Source organism: Punica granatum, chromosome 1, assembly GCF_007655135.1.
Source record: "Punica granatum isolate Tunisia-2019 chromosome 1, ASM765513v2, whole genome shotgun sequence".
In the NCBI taxonomy this organism is placed as follows: Eukaryota; Viridiplantae; Streptophyta; class Magnoliopsida; order Myrtales; family Lythraceae; genus Punica; species Punica granatum.
In genome coordinates this window covers 50,450,447-50,467,393 of record NC_045127.1, presented here as the reverse complement: position 1 = coordinate 50,467,393, position 16,947 = coordinate 50,450,447, and the positions used below count along the sequence as shown (strand labels likewise).

General features: G+C 39.7%; 2 protein-coding genes and 2 long non-coding RNA genes across 5 annotated transcripts; 2 read left to right on the top strand and 2 right to left on the bottom strand.

Moving 5' to 3' along the window:
- The first annotated feature begins 980 nt into the window (after positions 1-980).
- LOC116187522 (protein HLB1) lies at positions 981-7,815 on the top strand. The gene is made up of 14 exons (XM_031516268.1): positions 981-1,461; positions 2,202-2,327; positions 2,753-2,822; positions 3,366-3,479; positions 3,825-3,908; positions 4,222-4,272; positions 4,459-4,488; positions 4,620-4,682; positions 4,812-4,877; positions 5,257-5,385; positions 6,277-6,312; positions 6,431-6,550; positions 7,159-7,347; positions 7,550-7,815. The coding sequence occupies exons 1-14, from the start codon at positions 1,121-1,123 to the stop codon at positions 7,658-7,660; spliced, it is 1,530 nt and encodes a 509-aa protein (XP_031372128.1). The 5' UTR covers positions 981-1,120; the 3' UTR covers positions 7,661-7,815.
- LOC116187533 lies at positions 7,684-9,840 on the bottom strand. 2 transcript variants are annotated; one of them, XR_004152088.1, is made up of 3 exons: positions 9,308-9,840; positions 8,322-9,208; positions 7,684-8,210 (listed from the first exon to the last, which is right to left on the bottom strand). It is a non-coding gene; the product is annotated as an uncharacterized LOC116187533 (long non-coding RNA). The 2 variants fall into 2 exon arrangements; XR_004152087.1 differs by having other exon boundaries at positions 7,684-9,208; positions 9,308-9,838.
- A 1,171-nt stretch (positions 9,841-11,011) lies between these two features.
- On the bottom strand, positions 11,012-14,473 carry LOC116215173 (metal-nicotianamine transporter YSL1-like). Its single transcript, XM_031550785.1, has 6 exons — positions 13,864-14,473; positions 13,237-13,409; positions 13,043-13,137; positions 12,819-12,956; positions 12,286-12,475; positions 11,012-12,183 (listed from the first exon to the last, which is right to left on the bottom strand). The coding sequence occupies exons 1-6, from the start codon at positions 14,210-14,212 to the stop codon at positions 11,140-11,142; spliced, it is 1,989 nt and encodes a 662-aa protein (XP_031406645.1). The 5' UTR covers positions 14,213-14,473; the 3' UTR covers positions 11,012-11,139.
- On the top strand, positions 14,159-15,062 carry LOC116215183. Its single transcript, XR_004158425.1, has 2 exons — positions 14,159-14,300; positions 14,467-15,062. It is a non-coding gene; the product is annotated as an uncharacterized LOC116215183 (long non-coding RNA).
- The last annotated feature ends 1,885 nt before the right edge of the window (positions 15,063-16,947 follow it).

Sequence of the window (16,947 nt, the reverse complement as noted above, 5' to 3'; positions counted from 1 at the left end):
TATTACTAATTACACTGAGATTATTACACCTAATGATAGGTTATCACTCAAAGTGATAACCTTAGTGTAATTAGCAATAACTTAGATATATTTTGTGATAAATTGCTAAATTATCACAAATTACTACTTAGTTATCATTATATGTCATAATCTCCATATATTTTGTGATAAATAGTGAAGTTATCACATAATACATTGAAGTTAATATTAATTAAACTGAGGTTATCACACTTAGTGGTAAGTTATCACCGAAGATGATAACTTCAATATATTTTGTAATAACTAGTGAAGTTTTTACAGAATATATTGAAGTTATTACTAATTAAATTGATGTTATTACACTAAGTGATAAGTTACATTGAAAATGATAACTTCAATATATTTTGTGATAACTTGCTTGATTATCAAAAAAATTATTGGGGTTACGATATCTAATTATAATTAAGAAGTAATTTGGGATAACTTGTTAGTTACAATAAAATAAACTTAAGTTATCACTAATTATAGTGTGTTTATTACTTTTAGGGATAACTTATCATTGGTTGTGATAACCTAAGTATAACGAGTGATAATCTCAGTATATTTTCTCATAACTTATCTAGTTATCACAAAATATACTATGATTATGATACCTAATGATAACTTAGGTATAATTTATGATAACTTGATAAGTTACCACAAAATACACTAAGATTATCACTACTTGTACAAAGGTTATCACCCCCTGTAACGAGTTATCACAAATTTGACGTTAGTTATCATATATAGTGATAACATGTTCATAATTTGTGATAACTCCACAATATTATTATAGTATTTGCTTATTTAATAATTAATACCGTTTACTATTTTTTTATTTTTTATCATTAAATATATTAATAATTTTTTCTTTCATAATTTTTTTTTTATATTTTCCAACTTATTATTAATAAGAAAGAAAAAATAAATAAAAAGATTGAGCGGGGGTTTTACGGTTGAAACCGGCAAAACCGGCTCCACTCACTCTCTCCTTCCGGGACCCGTCCAGGCCCTTTGGTCAGTCTCTGACTCTGAACATTCTCCATTAACAGATCTCTATCTCCCTCTCTCTCCCCCGTCGGTGGATCGGAGCTTGCCCGCAATGTCGACGCCACCGGATGAACCCGAATTGCAGAACGGAGTCGAGCACGAACCCGAGACGGAACCGAAACCGGAGCCAGTACCTGAGCATGAACGCCAACCAGAACCGACGCCGGCGCCTGAGGAGGAACCAGCCGCGACGGCCGATGCAGATCCCGCGCCGGGAGAAGTAGAATCGAATCTTCCACCTGAGATCCAATCCGGTGAACCAGAGAACCCTCCCCCGGCTGAAGAACCTGCGCGTCCTCAGCTTAAGAAGGACGAGGGCAGCCGAACGTTCACGATGAGAGAATTGCTGAACGGGTTGAAGACTGACGAGAACGAAGCGAGTTCTCCCTACAGGTTAGTGCTTTCATCTGCATCGAAGTTCTGGTTTCGAAATTTCTGCTGAGCTGATTAGTGGAGGTGGTATTAGTTCCCAATAGAGTTGATCGAGCCGTGCTGAAGCTGATCGAATGCTGATAGATTTTAGTCAAATCACATTGAAATCTGATTCCTTTTTGAAGGAGATGTTAATTGCTAGGGGTTTAAAGGGTTCTGGATGTTAAATTGAGCTGATTTAATGCTGTCGTCTGATCATCTTTGGGATGGGAACTTCCAATGCGGTTTCTCTTCCAAGAGAGGTTACTGAATTTCGACTCAATCAAAATTCGGCAACTTTTCCTCTATATGTAGAAACCTTTTCAGATAAGACCCCGATGAAGCAAATTTGAGCGAGAGCCAAGGTATTTGTTGATTATGTATCTTTTAGCGATGGAATTAAAAATGCATTACGGGATGCTGCTGTTTTTACTCTCCATTGATCATTTCCAATTCTGCATACATCACTCTCAGTTCTTCATTAGATGCTATGTAAGCAGTCATTCGCCCCAGGTTATCTGCTGAGAACTTTTCTGTCTTACATCTCATACGTAATGGTTGAGTAGATTTATCAATTTTCATTAACTCGAACTATTGATGTGGAGGATTTATGAAGTTTATGACTATCTGCTGGTTATATCTTAGAAATGCATGATTTAATTCAATACTTCTGTCTAGTTACAGTAACAAATTAAACTATACTGATGTAAAACTTGTTTCAGTCAAGAGAGCACACCACAGCACACAGCAGAGCAGGACATTGCTGCTATGGAATTGATTGATAGTGTGACTGGTGTTGATGAGGAGGGTAGATCCCGGCAACGAATTCTTACGTATGCTGCTAGGAGGTACCATTGTCTTTATCAAAGATCCATTTCTTTTGCTTGTATTAGAGATGCATCATCACGGATGAATCGTAGGTGAACTGGCTTAAACTTGTGTTTATTGGTATCCAAAAAAGAAAAAGAAAGGAAAAAAAAATTGTATTTGTGGGTAGCAGTTTATTTACTGTAATTTGTACAGTGCTTCATGATCATGAATTTTTGCCCATCCTCCTGTACAGATTTAAGTCAATTCTCTCTCTCTCTCTCTCTCTCTCTCTCTCTCTCTCTCTCTCTCTCTCTTCTGGAAACTGAAGTTTATAGCATTGCTACATAATAAAAATTTAGACTTTCCTTAATAATATTATTCCTTTGTTCCCTGAGTTCCATTCGAAGCTTAGATTTTTCTTCCCAGAATTTAATGAACTAGCTATTCCTCATGGTGTTTGTAGGTATGCTAGTGCGATTGCAAGAAATCCTGGGGATTATGATGCTCTATATAATTGGGCATTGGTTCTTCAGGTCTGGAATTCTGTTGCTTGTTTCAGCATTATCGGAGATTTCTGATCGACTTTTCTTAGTTTGCATAATAAAGAGTTAAAGTATGGACTGGTTACTTGTTATCCATAGGCATCTCTAGATTCTATGGCAGCATTTATTAAGTACGATATGATTTGGTGAATTATTAGTTTATGTACAAGTACAATATAAAACTCATGTTTTTGTTTTTTCTTTTGGTCATCTTGAAGCTTTCGATTGAACGAATAAAAGGAATTTCTGCCTTGTTTTAGGTTTGACTCAATCCCACTACTAAAAGTACATCCCTGGCCAATTGAACTTTGTTATTTCTGTGTTCTCTCACCAAGGCCCTTCTTTTTATTTATCATAATGCTAGAAAACCTTTTCCTGCTTGGCACATGAAAATCCTGACTTGCTAGAATTTTTAGCAAATGATACTGAATAAATGGTACTGTTGCAAATAATTTGCTGCTTACCCCACAACTATAATTGTTCCTTTGTCAGTTTCATCGTTAATAATACTTTGTCCAAAACTTTGGCATGCAGGAAAGTGCAGATAATGTTAATCCAGATTCTACGTCACCTTCTAAAGATGCTTTGCTTGAGGAGGCCTGTAAAAAATATGATGAGGCTACTCATCTCTGCCCAACGCTTCATGATGTACGTAAACTCGCTTATCTGCTAAATAAAGAGTTGATTGTCATGGGATGCGAGTGCAGTTATATGTTAACTAGATAGGGCGCTCGCATATGGAAGCTTGCGGTAAATCCATGCTAGATAAAACCATCAAACTAAAATAGGGATTCTGTACATTCCTTGATAAAACCTCCCAGCGTAATCTGCATAATCTGTGTATTAGTCGACCAGTGGAAGAAGTAAATTATAATATATTTAGCATTGCCCCTAAAACAGTACTTAAGGCATGGACCTGTATACTTGCTATGTCTTGGTTTTTGTATGAATATGTCTTGCATATAATAACAATATGATAATATAATCCAACAGGCTTTCTACAATTGGGCAATAGCTATTTCTGATAGGGCGAAAATGCGTGGCCGAACAAAGGAGGCTGAAGAGTTCTGGAAACAGGTTAGTATGTCATCACAATAAGTTTTGGCACAATGGTTAGACTTGAAATGTGCTGGGAGAATCAACTATGTTTGTAAATTTATCATCTATATCTGCAGTTGCTGCAATGTCTTCATAACAACTGCATACTTCTTGTTGCTTTATATGATTTACGTTGCTTTCTCTGTTTTTATACTTCAGAAGCCTCCTGTGATCCTAAAAAATGAACCTTGCCTTGACAATGGTTGGCTCTTTTCGTTGTACAAGGATGCATTTTAGAATATAACCTGAATTTGAATGGAATATTTTCTTATTTATTAATCTTGTTTGACAGGCAACGAAGAACTATGAAAAAGCTGTGCGACTTAACTGGAACAGTCCTCAGGTATGACCTCAGTGGTTGCATACCAAACATATAGCTTGAAATCTAGCTCAGTACTTCATCTATGAGTTTCCACTCCCACAGTTTTATTGCCTTTTGACTATGACGATACCTCTGTTTTCATTTTATACCCTTCTAAGAAGCAAGTCTGTAACAGTCTGATAAGCCCTTAGTGCAAAATGTTTGCAGGCACTGAACAACTGGGGACTTGCGCTACAGGTAACATGGGTTTAGTGTAGTGAATGTAATGATGTTTATCCGTGGAAACTTTTTTGCTAATATAATTCATTATTTGATTTGGAAGTATGACAGTTCCATTTTCTTACTTAGTTGTTTTATATGTTCTGTAGGAACTTAGTGCTATTGTTCCGGCACGAGAGAAACAAACAATTGTAAAAACTGCAATTAGTAAGGTACCACAGTTTTTCATGAAAACATGCTGAGCCAATGTTCTGTCACAACTTTGTATAAGTCGGTATATCTTTCCTCCACATACTCCCTATCATATCTATTGTTATTATACCTTAATCTGTCCAATGCAGTTCCGTGCAGCTATACAGTTGCAATTTGATTTCCACAGGGCCATCTACAACCTTGGGACTGTCCTGGTAAGTTGATTTATAATTCAATTCAGTTTGGTCTAGTAGTATTTACAACATATATTTTTAAAATATTCATAGTTTTCGGAACTAGACTGGGACATCAAAATACTATGGATTCATGGTTTGGTTCAACTAAGGTTCAACAGGAAAAAGGGCTGATTATACACAAGGAATTTTTTTAGAATCAACGCGAGCTGTTTGATTCAATTGGTCATTTCTTGTTTCTAGGACTGGAAAGGTCCAGTTCTTAGTTGATTTAATTCAGCCATCCGGGTCCTGTGCGGTTATAAAAACCATGAACACATGATAAGTTTCATACGATGACATGTTATATCTTGATTTGTACATGTTCTGTTTCCATCTATTAACTCCTTTCATCACACAGTATGGCTTAGCAGAGGATACGCTAAGAACTGGGGGATCAACTGGCGCAAAAGAGGTCTCTCCGAATGAGCTGTACAGCCAATCTGCTATCTACATTGCAGCTGCTCATGCTCTGAAGCCAAGTTACTCGGTATCCAGTTTTATTTCTATACAGTTATTTTGCTACTCTCATATAAGTTGTTCGTTGGATCTTGTGCGGTAATCAGATCCCTAAACAATTTATTCATTCTGGTTTAGTTTAGATGAGAGCCCTTTGTGATGTGATATCCTTAAACTTAATCAGTTCAGTAAGATTTTGTTGTTTCAAATGGGAAAGGAAAATCACGGAGATGTTTTAGAACCCTCCACAGGTCTATGAAGAAGCTTGAATTATTAAATATTAGTATGATCGAAGCTATAGAGTCATCATTTGCTGGCACTTAGTCATTTATGTTCTACTGAAAGTTCTTCTATTTGATACTGTTAAAACGAGAAATTCTATTTAAAAATGTCTCTTTTACTTGACGCGTCATTTTCTTGAATTGATTTATTGGACTAGATTGGTTAATAGGATTTATGGTATAGAGCTGATGATCTGCATCTTAGAAGTAGTTCTAGTGCCCATGCTTCTATAATATAAGATTATTTTCACATATTATCTTAGCAAATGCATTTTGTTTGCCATAAAACTGCTGGCATCATAATTTTAAGCTTGACTAGCTTTTTAATTCTATTTCTAAAATCTAGAGCACTTCTCGAGAATTTTTTGGCCCTCCCTATATTTACCAATGCATTTGCTTCTTAGTTCTTAATTCTGCTTCTGCTGCCCAGTAAATACCTGTCATATTTCTGTTCACAGGTTTAAAGCAGTGCTTTCTTAGTTCTTGAAAAGCTTGACTAGCTTTTTAATTCTATTTCTAAAATCTAGAGCACTTCTCAAGAACTTTTTGGCCCTCCCTATTATTTACCGATGCATTTGCTTTATTAGTTCGTATGTCTGCTTCTGCTGGCCAGTAAATCCCTGTCATATTTCTGTTCACAGGTTTACAGCAGTGCCCTGAGACTCGTAAGATCCATGGTAAGTTATATCTTTGGAATTCTTAGATTTAGAATGCCTCCATCTTCTTAATATACACTTGCCTATGTGGTCTTATCATTGTCCGCTTGGAAGATCATTTGTGGCAATATTGCTGCAGCTGCCACTACCCTATCTCAAGGTTGGATATCTAACTGCACCTCCAGTGGGAACTCCAGTTGCCCCGCATAATGATTGGAAAAGGTCGCAGTTCATCTTAAATCATGAAGGTCTACAGCAGGTATGTTGCACATACATGTGCACATCACACACATTACTGGTGACAGATGATTTTGAAAATTGACGGGTAAATGCCTGAAATATGGCTTTGAATGCTTCTGGGAGACAGAAACTTTCAACTTTTCCATGAACTTCTAGCAAAAACTAAAAACAGATGGCAAAAGAAAATAAATTTGGATTACAAAACATCCACCGCAGTCCAATCCTGTCTTTCACTATACTTTCTTTGCATGTCAAAATGAGTCAAATGAAAAACTGGAAATTCTACTGAGAGTTTCTTGATAATTGGAAGATTTTCTGAGAATAAGAGTGACCATGCACCTCTACATATTGCACTCACAAATGAAAAAGGGGAAATGTTTTGTTCACCAAGTGGATTGATCTCAAGGTAAGCTCACTTTCTGAATCCCATATATACACATGCCTATGTGGACGGTGTTGCAACTCATTAGTTAAATATATCACGTGAGCTTCTTACTTAACCAGGTTTAGCAGTAATCCTTTACATTGATCAATGGCAACATTCTGTCTGGCGTGCAATGCCGCTGCAATTTGTCTAAATCGGTCCACTGATTTCTGACTGGTGGTTTCGCTGGCCTTTCTCATCAGCTCAGCACAGGTGACGAAAGGCAGATTCCGCTGAGCCTTTCTAGCAGATCAGGAGATATGGTCAACTCTGATGGAAGAATTGTTAAAGTCAACATTCCTGATATTGTGTCAGTATCAATAAGCGCTGATCTGACTTTACCACCCGGCCCTGCCCTCTGCATTGACACAATTTACGGGCCAGTATTCTTGGTAAGCATTTCTGGATTTTTTTTCAGCTTTTTGTTTATTTTGCATTGAACAATTTTGGATCATATCCTTTTCTGTAGTGTACTAAACTTTGACATTCATGTCGGTCTGTTGTGAAACCCTATCTGTCTTTTAGGAGCTTAGGTTCTGAAAGTCCGATGCTATTAAAGAGCACGTTTTCATAACTAGCTTATTAATGTTTCAGATTGCTGACTCCTGGGAGTCGTTAGACGGGTGGCTGGATGCAATTCGTCTGGTTTATACTATCTACGCACGAGGGAAGAGCGACGTACTGGCAGGCATCATAACAGGGTGATTCTTTTTTCTTTTTTTTTGTTCTTTTTTCTTTTTCTGTTTGTTCCCGGCTATTGTTGGCCGGTGTATCACAGTTGATGTCTGTATTAAGGAGTTGGACAGTTTTATAAGCATTTTGGTATCTTGAGTTAATTCAAATTTTGATCTCGCACAACAGCCTGCTATTCGATAAGTGCGTTTGTTGTTTTATCGATGATTTTTTTCTTTCTTTATCGAGTATAGTGTTGTTCCTTTTCCTTTCTAATGGAAACGTATGCAGACCTAGGAAGGCAAAAATTTCATACAAATTGGAGACTGAAGCAGGGAGGATCCACAGCCCCTCTCTGTAGATCAACCCAGATGCAACCGCAGGGGCCATCAGCTCTTGCCTTCTAGGGTTAATCTCGAGAACATCTCATTCTGTCTCTTATCATCGACATGCTTGCTTGCTGTGCCGAAATTCCGGTTTTTGACTCTGCTGTGGTCCTGGGAATGTTCATCGCAGTGACCGATAATATCTTCTCGAAATTGTAGAGCCCATCCCCAAAGATGAGAGCCACCAATATAAATGCCTGCAATGAACACCAAGAATGGAAATTAGGGCTTCAACTGTGGGTTTTGCCGACGACATCACGGACGGTAATTAGTATACTTATTTGATGATTCGGATCGGTCAATAAGACCTTGTAGCCATACAGGCTCCTCATGCTGCTTTCTTCCAAGTCGTCAAGGAACTAGTCTCCCTTCATCCAAACGGTTGATGATCGAGGGGCCACATTAGTCCATAGGGGAGCACAGAACCGAGGAGCAGTGATAAGTTCACCAGGTGGGAACAGATCATTACTGCATACTCCCACAAATGTCTTGCTGAAGTCAAAGTAGAATCTGCGAATTTCTAGTCGCAAAAATTGTCAAGAACAGGTTGAAGGGCGCAATGTTCGTCATAATTGATACGTTGTTCTGCATTAGTCGATAACCAATCGATGGCATCACGCTAGAGACATAAGGGTTTCATTGCACCTAATATTGGCTAAATCCATGGGTGCAACCGGTGGACTCACACAATAACTACCATAGTATGCGATAAAAACTGCAGAGACATGTATTGTTTTTGTTTTCCATTCGACCCGAATAGAAAATAATAGATCAGTCGGATATGCTGATGATACCGATGTGGATACTACAGTCCGAGGGGGCAGAACATGAACTTCTAATGCAGAATCAGAAAAGGAAAGATGGGAGAAGGTACGTTTGCTTCCAAGCTTGCAAACCGAAAGTAAGGAAGTGGGCGAACCCGGAACCTTCATTTCCGGTATAGAACCACTGGAAGAATCCCTACAGGGAACTGAACGAGAATAGCTTCATGAATTCTCGGACCTGCTTCCTGAGGAAACACTGGAGTGTACCGTTAAGTACCCGCCAGGAAAGTGTGGCTAATCGAGTTCGTTGCGATTGTGAATGATGATGTTTAGTACCGTCCCATCTTGTCTACCTGCGAGTGGAAACCATTGATGAGCACTGCAGAGGCCAAGCCGCTCGGGTAAGTCAGTTTGAGGTCGACTATCATTATCTGCAAGCACCCAAAAAAGCCAATTCCATCAGTGAACTTTCAATAAATGCCAAGCATCGAAAGAAGTTGAATCCATCGATCTATTTCTAATTAGTTTACCGTTTTGAGAGGAATTAATACGTAGAGACCGACAAAGCAGACAATATAGAGGAAACCAGTCATCCAACCAAATCCTGGCTCCTTATTAATCGCCTCAGGTTAGTTCCCTTCTGTGCCCACTCCTGCTAGCTCGTACGTCTTTCGTGGTTCAATCCCAGTAGATACGATGCGAACTCACCTGCTTAAGAGTGAGACTGTCGAGCCCAGCAACTCAGCCAGAAGAAGATATATCTGGCGAGTCCGTTGGGAGAGCTTGCCTAGTCTTGTCTTTTCATGGATGGAACCGGCCGATTTTATGTTGCATTCATTATTAGTTTCCTGTAATGTTCGTTTTGCTAAGCTTTGCTGTATCTCCACGTTTAAGTTCTTCCATCTAATGACCTGAAACCTTGTACCATTTCAAAAGCCGAATTATGCAACCGAACTCGTCGTCTTGCCATCCTTTCTACTTTCTTGAAGACTAAAGACAGAACATGAGGATTAGAAGAACGTGGAATCCAAGTACAACGTCAATCCCATTGAAACGAAAGGCAAAGCAAGATGTCTGAGATTATTGTCTTAATTTCCAGCGGGGCATTCCCGGGATTAGCTAAAGCAGAAACTACGAGAAGATCATCGCTTTCAATCCAAATCTTCGCCCAACCTTCGTTCACGGCTAATGAGACCACAAGTAGTACCGCCTGGGCTTCGGCTTGCAAGGGTGTCGATGTAGAGATTGAAGCGCACCAAGAGCGAGATATATTTAAAGATATACATAGATTTGTAGATTTACTGGACCACAGTCATTATTTTCTTTTTTAACTTTCTTTAAAAAAGTTTTTTTAAATTTTTTTTATTTTTCAATATTTTTAAAACAAATATCTCGATACTCCAATAAAAATTAATCATATTCAATATGTTAGTTTAATTTTGCGTTTCACTCTAAAAATAAGGACATTTCTAATGCTATAAATTAAAAGAGACCACTTACATTAGTTTTTATCGATCCGTACTGATTTTTGGTGAGTCAATATTTTTTATTCTTATACGAGGTAAATTTGAGTTTTATGACGGTAGAAAATGCATGATCGAGATTTATGGACGTTGCTCGAAGTTAGGTTAATTGGACCTAGAGTTGTTAAAGTCAACATTCCCGATATCCTGTCAGTATCAATAAGCGCTGATCTGACTTCACCGCCAGGGCCTGCTCTCTGCATCGTCACAATTCACAGGCCAGTGTTCTTGGTAACTACTGCCTGGCTTTTTTTCAGCTTTTTGCAGAGAACAGTTTTGGATCACATTCTTTTTTTTCTAGTCTGTACTGTAGTGTACTAAACTTCCACATTCAAGTCGGTCTATTGTGAAACCCTATTCATTTGTAGGAGCTTAGGTTCCAAAAGTCTGATGCTCTCAGTAAGCATGTTTTCATGTACATATTAAAATTCCAGATTGCTGACTCCTGGGAGTCGTTAGACGGGTGGCTTGATGCGATTCGTTTGGTTTATACGGTCTACGCACGAGGGAAGAGCGGCGTACTGGCAGGCATCATAACGGGTTTTGTTTTTTCTTTTTCCGTTTGTTCCCGGCTATTCTGTTGGCCGGTGTATCACGGTTGATGTCTGTTTTGAGGGGACGGACAGTTTTATAGGCATTTTGGTGTTTGCACTAAGACTGGTATATCAAAAGCTTGTTTAATGCCATAATGTTACCTTCAGTCAATTCGAATTTTGATCTCACAACACAGCTTGCTCTTTGATAACTGCAGATTCTACTGTTTCATCGATGCTTGTTTTTCTTACAGATCGAGTATAGTATTTGTTCTCTTTTCCTTTCTAATGGAAGCGTATGAAGAACTAGGAACGTAAAAATTTCATACAAATCGGAGGCCGAATTTTGGCCAAAGCAAGAACAGAAGCAGGGAGGATCCACAGACCCTCTCCGCAGATCAACCCGGACGCAACCGCAGGGACCATCAGCTCAGCCTTTTTAGGGTTAATCTTGTTCCAGACGAAGACAATCAAGCTCCCCAAGCACATGTCAACGGTGAAGTAAGCCCCCACAAGGAAAGGTGGGGCCATGGCCATGGGAAGGGGCATCCACTTGCCGATCTTTTCGGGTGAGAGATCCCTGATGAGGTTCACCAGAACTGCAAACCCGAAGAACCCGTAGCAAAGCTGGAGGCAGTGGTTTGGCAGGGCAGAGAAGCCCTCGACTCCTAGAATGGCCATGTTTCGGTAGATCAGAGCATAGGGTGCCTTGAACTCCCCGTTGGGATTTCCCACATCGAATGCCTTGTAGAAGAGGAAGAAGCTGAGGGGCGCTGTGAGGCACCCAATGGCGGTCCCAATGACCTGGCTGAGGAACATGGCTCGCGGGGATGTGAGTGTGCAGTGGGCCGTCTTGAAGTCCTGCATAAGGATGCAGGCCACGGAGACCACCGACTTTATGAGCCCACAGCCTGCCAGTCCTGCCACGAGCCCGTTCTGCTTCCCGGATAGGGCTGCCAGGATGAACAGGGCGACCTTCCCATAATTGTAGGCCATGTTCATGTCGGTGAGGCCAGCTCCGTAGGCATTACAGAAGGCAAGCGATGGAGCAAGGACGTAGGCAACAAGAACAAAGTACCATTTGAGCTGGGGGAACATGGTCGGGATCACGATGATGGAGATCACGGAGCATATGATGTACCCGAGGATCCCTATCCATATCGGGATGTTCTCTCTCAAGAACACGTCATTCTGTCTCTGATCATTGACATGCTTGCTCCCATCTTCCTCGCCTGTCTTGCCGAGGTTCCGGTTCTTGACTCTGCTGTGGACGTTCATCAGAGTGACTATTAGTATCTTCGTGAAATTGTAGAGCCCATCCCCAAGGATGAGAGCCACCGATATGAATGCCTGCAATGAACACCATGATTGGAAATTAGGGCTTGGACTACGGGTTTCTCGACAACAACACGGACGGTAATTAGTATATCTATTCGTGTCTATTGGTATGACCTTGTAGCCATACAAGCTCCTCATGTTACTTTCTTCCAAGCTGTCAGGGAACCAATCTCCCCTCAGGCGGTTGATAAGGGGCCACATTATTCCATAGGAGACCACAGAACCGAGGAGCAGTGATAAGTTCACCAGGTGGGAACAGATCATTCCGGCTCCCACATATGTCATGCTGAAGTCGAAGTAGAATCTGCGAATTTAGTCACAAAAATTATCAAGAACAGGTTTAGGGGACGATGTTCGACATAACCGATACTTAGTTCTGCATTAATCTATAACCGCCTTGGCATTGGGCGAGAGCCATGATAGTAGGGCTTTGGAGCACCTAATAATGGCTATCCATGGTGCAACAGGTGGACCCGCCTTATAAATGCCATAGTATGTGATAAAAACTGCCGAGAGACGCGTTGTTTTCGTTTTTTTATGCGATAAGAAGAGAAAATAATTGATTCGGTCGGATATGCGAATGGTCTGAGGAGGCAGAACATGAACTTCTAATGCAGAATCAGAAATGGAAAGGTGGGAGATCGTACGTTTGCTTCCAAGCTTGCAACCCGAAAGTAGGGAACTGGGCGAACCCGCAGTGGTCTCCTTTCCCGGTATAGAACCACTGGAAGAATCCCCACAAGAAGCTGAACGAAAAGAGCTTCATGAATCCTCGGACCTGCTTTCTGAGGAAACACCAGCATGTCCCGTTAATTGTAGGCCGGGAAATGTGTGAATCGAGTTTCTTGTGATTATGAATGATGTATAGTACCGTGCCATCTTGTCTCCCTGCGAATGGAAGCCATTGATGAGCACTGCAGTGGCCAGTCCGCTTGGGTAAGTCAGCTTGAGGTCGACTATCATTATCTGCGAGAATCAAAACGGCAATTTCATGGTGAATTTTCAAATAATGCAATCATAAAAATGTTGAAATCTAATGTATGAATCTATTTATAATTACTTCACCTTTCTGAGGGGAATTAATACGAAGAGACCCACAAAGCAGACAACAAAGAGGAAGCCAGTCATCCAACCAAATCCTGGTTCCTTAATTGCCTCAGGCGAGTTGCCTTCTGTGCCAACTCCGGATAGCTCGTACGTGTACCTGTTCAATCCCAATAGGTACGATGCAAACCCACCTGCTCGGAAGAAAAGTACAATTTCTCACGTAAAAAACGAGACTTCCAATCCTGGCAACTCCGCCAGAAGAAGATGCATCTGGCATACATGTCACGTAGAGCTTCCATAGATTGATGTTTTTACGGATGGAATCGGTTTTATGTTACATCCATTAGTTCCTATAAAGTTATTTTACAAAGCTTCTGCAATATCATACTAAGTTCTTCCATCCTATGACCCTCAACCTCCAGCTTATTGCAGAATCTTAGAGCTATCAACGGTGCAACCAAACTCGTCGTTTTACCGAACTCTCTGTTTTCTTGAAGAAAAAAGATAGAATACCGGAGTCGGTTTTAGTAATTAAACAGAACACTTTTTTTTCCAAATTTAAGATAAGAGCCATTAAATTGGACTTATAAAGGAAAGAAGTAGCTTAGTACCAAGAAAACGGGGCATCTTTCTAATAAACATTACCTCCAACGGCTATGCTGTAACATGCCACGGCGCACGTCTGAATCATCGTATTCTCCTGTCGGGTGAACGGTTTTGTTACAAAACCACTCTTCTGGAGCATCTTTGTCCACGTCCTAATGAATATAAATGCCAGAAGAGCTGCCGAGACGTTGAGGTTTGGGACGAGCCCTGTTGTGAGGTTGAGCTTCATCGCGATTATGCTGTAAATAGTCCCGATCAGGATGCTCACTACAACTCCTCGGAGCGTGAGCTGCTTTGTCCAAGGTTGCATTCTCACTGGTCCGACCAGGTCCTCCTCGGGCAGTGATTCTTCTCGGACAATCTCTCTCTTTTCCTTCGGTTCTTCCATGCTCGAGATTATAAGCCCCGAAAAGAAAACGGGAAAAAGAGAGGGAACTCTCAGATGTGGGAAGACACAGTTTGTGAGGATTGCTGTGGTTCGTATTTATATCGCGTCGGGTGTTTCCTCGAAGAATTCCCGATGGTTAAAACATACAGTATCCAAAAAATCTATCAGTTCATTGTTGTTTAGCCTTACGTGCCCTATCAATCCTACATTATGCGGGCCACGCTTTTATATTCGGCAGTTTGGTTCTCCTTCAGGCACTCCAATCGGAATAAGACTCATTCTAAAGCCGCTCGTGCTGTCGATGATGAAGAAAACTGGACTGCTGGAATTAATCTGTGCATCTGGCTGCAACTGCAGAGATATCAGGGGCTATTCAAATCCGGTCTGGTGGTCGACAATATTTACCTCTTCTTAAATTATACACTACAACATTGAAGCGCGAATAAAGTTAAATGTAAAGACCATACGTCTCATTATATTTCGGAATCGGTTTAAAAATTTATCATGCCTTGACATGTTCTCCTCACTTTTTTCCGTGCCAACTGGTGTAGATATTTATGGACTGCCCAACTTATTGTTGGACTAATCGGTTTCGAAATTGCCTCGCGCATATTTGAAAAGTAAAAAGTGGAAATGCAGTTCGATTTGGGGAGTGTGGCCGTTCAAGACCATTAGATTTGTTCTTTTGTTCTTTCCCTTTTGCTAATTTTTCAAATGTCGGGCAGTGGAGGGCGTCCCCATCGAATGTGATTGGGATTGATGCGATGCTTCATACATTTTTCTACCGGACAATGTCGGCATCCGTTCATGTGTATCTCGACTGATATATTTCACCAAAGAGATTTTAATCTGATGAAGTGCTTCTCAGTTTCGTGTTCGAGCAGAGCGAGCAAGTATTCTATGCTTTGGTTTCCGTGTCTCGCGTATAATTAATCAGAGAAATAACGCTTAGTAATTCATCATTATCTTCGCATTAATACATCTGTTGAACATTATTCTTGTTAAGGATTCTACGGATCCTACATATAAAAAAAAATATAATATCAAAAAAGAAGAAACAGTGAGTTTATAAGAGGATCGAATATCTTTATCTAATAGCATCATTAATAGGTCGAGTAAAAATTCTTTCCGGTATGGGATATATTTTTACTTCTCAACATTTGTCATCACGTGTAACGTGAAGAACTGCTCTCAATAATGGGTCTGGCATAGTGTGAGCGCACGTGAGCAAGCGAAAGTGCTACCTACTCTAATATCATATTGAATTTCTGTTAAACATGGAACTTAGGGCTTGAAACTATTAAATAGTGTACCTAAATCTCATATAAATTCAATTCTTTCCCTTGATTTGTCCGATGTGTAATACATTTTTACTCCTCGACAGCGTTATCATATAGTACAACAGATCTCATGAAGACGAATGATGTATTCCTCTAATTAATTGGAGGTGATTTAGTCCATCACCTTTCTTTTTCTTTTTCTTTTTTTGGTTCCCTCAAAAATTAAGAGGATTTTATCATGAAATCTGCTTATTCCGTTTTTTTTTCTTTTTTCCATCTACTAATCATTATATATGGATAACATGAAATGATCTTATGTAAGGTCCATCCGAAGTAACAAAGACACACTTGGAATGCACAATTCATGGTGCATGGGAAAGTTAAAAACACCCTAATCAGTTCATTGACATTATTCAATCTATGCTAGAAAAAAAAAAGATATTTATTCAATCTATCATGTAAAGAAAATGGTTGTGTCACACATCAAGAAGCACCGGCCTGAAGTGATTATACAAACTTGCGTTGAACATAAAAAGCCTTCCATATACGATTGATAGATCCTGGTCTCAACCTGACACTTTACGAGTCACGGTCATATGACAGGGATCACGATTCCAATGATCTCTACCTAGAGCATAACTTTCATGGTCTCTACGAGAAGACAAAACCAAAGGTCAAATCAAAATTGAAGTACCATCAATGATAATGGGTGGTCGTGTCGACTGGAGCCTTATCCCTAATTTGGGATCAAAACTCTCTTTTGATTTCTCATCCGTTGATTGGTCAGAGAGAGGTTCGGTTCTTCCATCAGGCCGAGAGTTCACATACTGATTAGAAAGCAAATAGATGACGAAAAGATGTCGAGCCTTACTTATTCACTTTGAATGAATAATAATTAATTAAAATATTTACAAATTAAAATTTATGAGGTCGTCGCGAGGTCAATTTTTTAATTTTAAATATTTTAATTAGATATTATACAATCAAATGACATAGTAATATATACTCATCGAATATTGTCAATGGAACACTTTGAGCCGTAGGAATTGCGGGACAATCATTTATTCCTCAATGGCAGCTTTTTTTTTTTTTTTTGCTTTTCTTTTCTGAATGGTAACAGTCATCAGCCGTGAGATCTGACCACATAGAGATTCCGTTCTCATACATAGTGATTATTGTTTTCTTTCTATTTTCTGGTGGATGATATGTGTACTAGGATTGATCTTTGCTTGTGCTAGTGCTTTTGCACTCCCACTAAATTGTGAGCGGAAAATAATCATCTGCAGTGGCACCATGTGATTGCTCCCTATTGGATTCGCAATCCAATATTCAAAACGGGACCGCATATGAAACACACCCCGTATCGGTCCTTGGATGTTCGGCTGGTGAAATATATAATCACTAATTTCAAAAGTTGACTTTCGGTTTGGAAGAGAATTAAAATGAAGCAGTTTT

Bases quoted from the DNA above. Each gene is read 5' to 3' on its own strand.
- LOC116187522 (XM_031516268.1), top strand. From the start codon at position 1,121: ATGTCGACGCCACCGGATGAACCCGAATTGCAGAACGGAGTCGAGCAC. The intron at 2,328-2,752 runs GTACCATTGTCT...TGGTGTTTGTAG, and splicing joins CTTACGTATGCTGCTAGGAG to GTATGCTAGTGCGATTGCAA. The intron at 6,313-6,430 runs GTAAGTTATATC...ATATTGCTGCAG, and splicing joins TGAGACTCGTAAGATCCATG to CTGCCACTACCCTATCTCAA.
- LOC116215173 (XM_031550785.1), bottom strand. From the start codon at position 14,212: ATGGAAGAACCGAAGGAAAAGAGAGAGATTGTCCGAGAAGAATCACTG. The intron at 13,410-13,863 runs GTAATGTTTATT...TCTTCCGAGCAG, and splicing joins TTACAGCATAGCCGTTGGAG to GTGGGTTTGCATCGTACCTA. The intron at 12,957-13,042 runs GTACTATACATC...GTGTTTCCTCAG, and splicing joins CAGGGAGACAAGATGGCACG to AAAGCAGGTCCGAGGATTCA.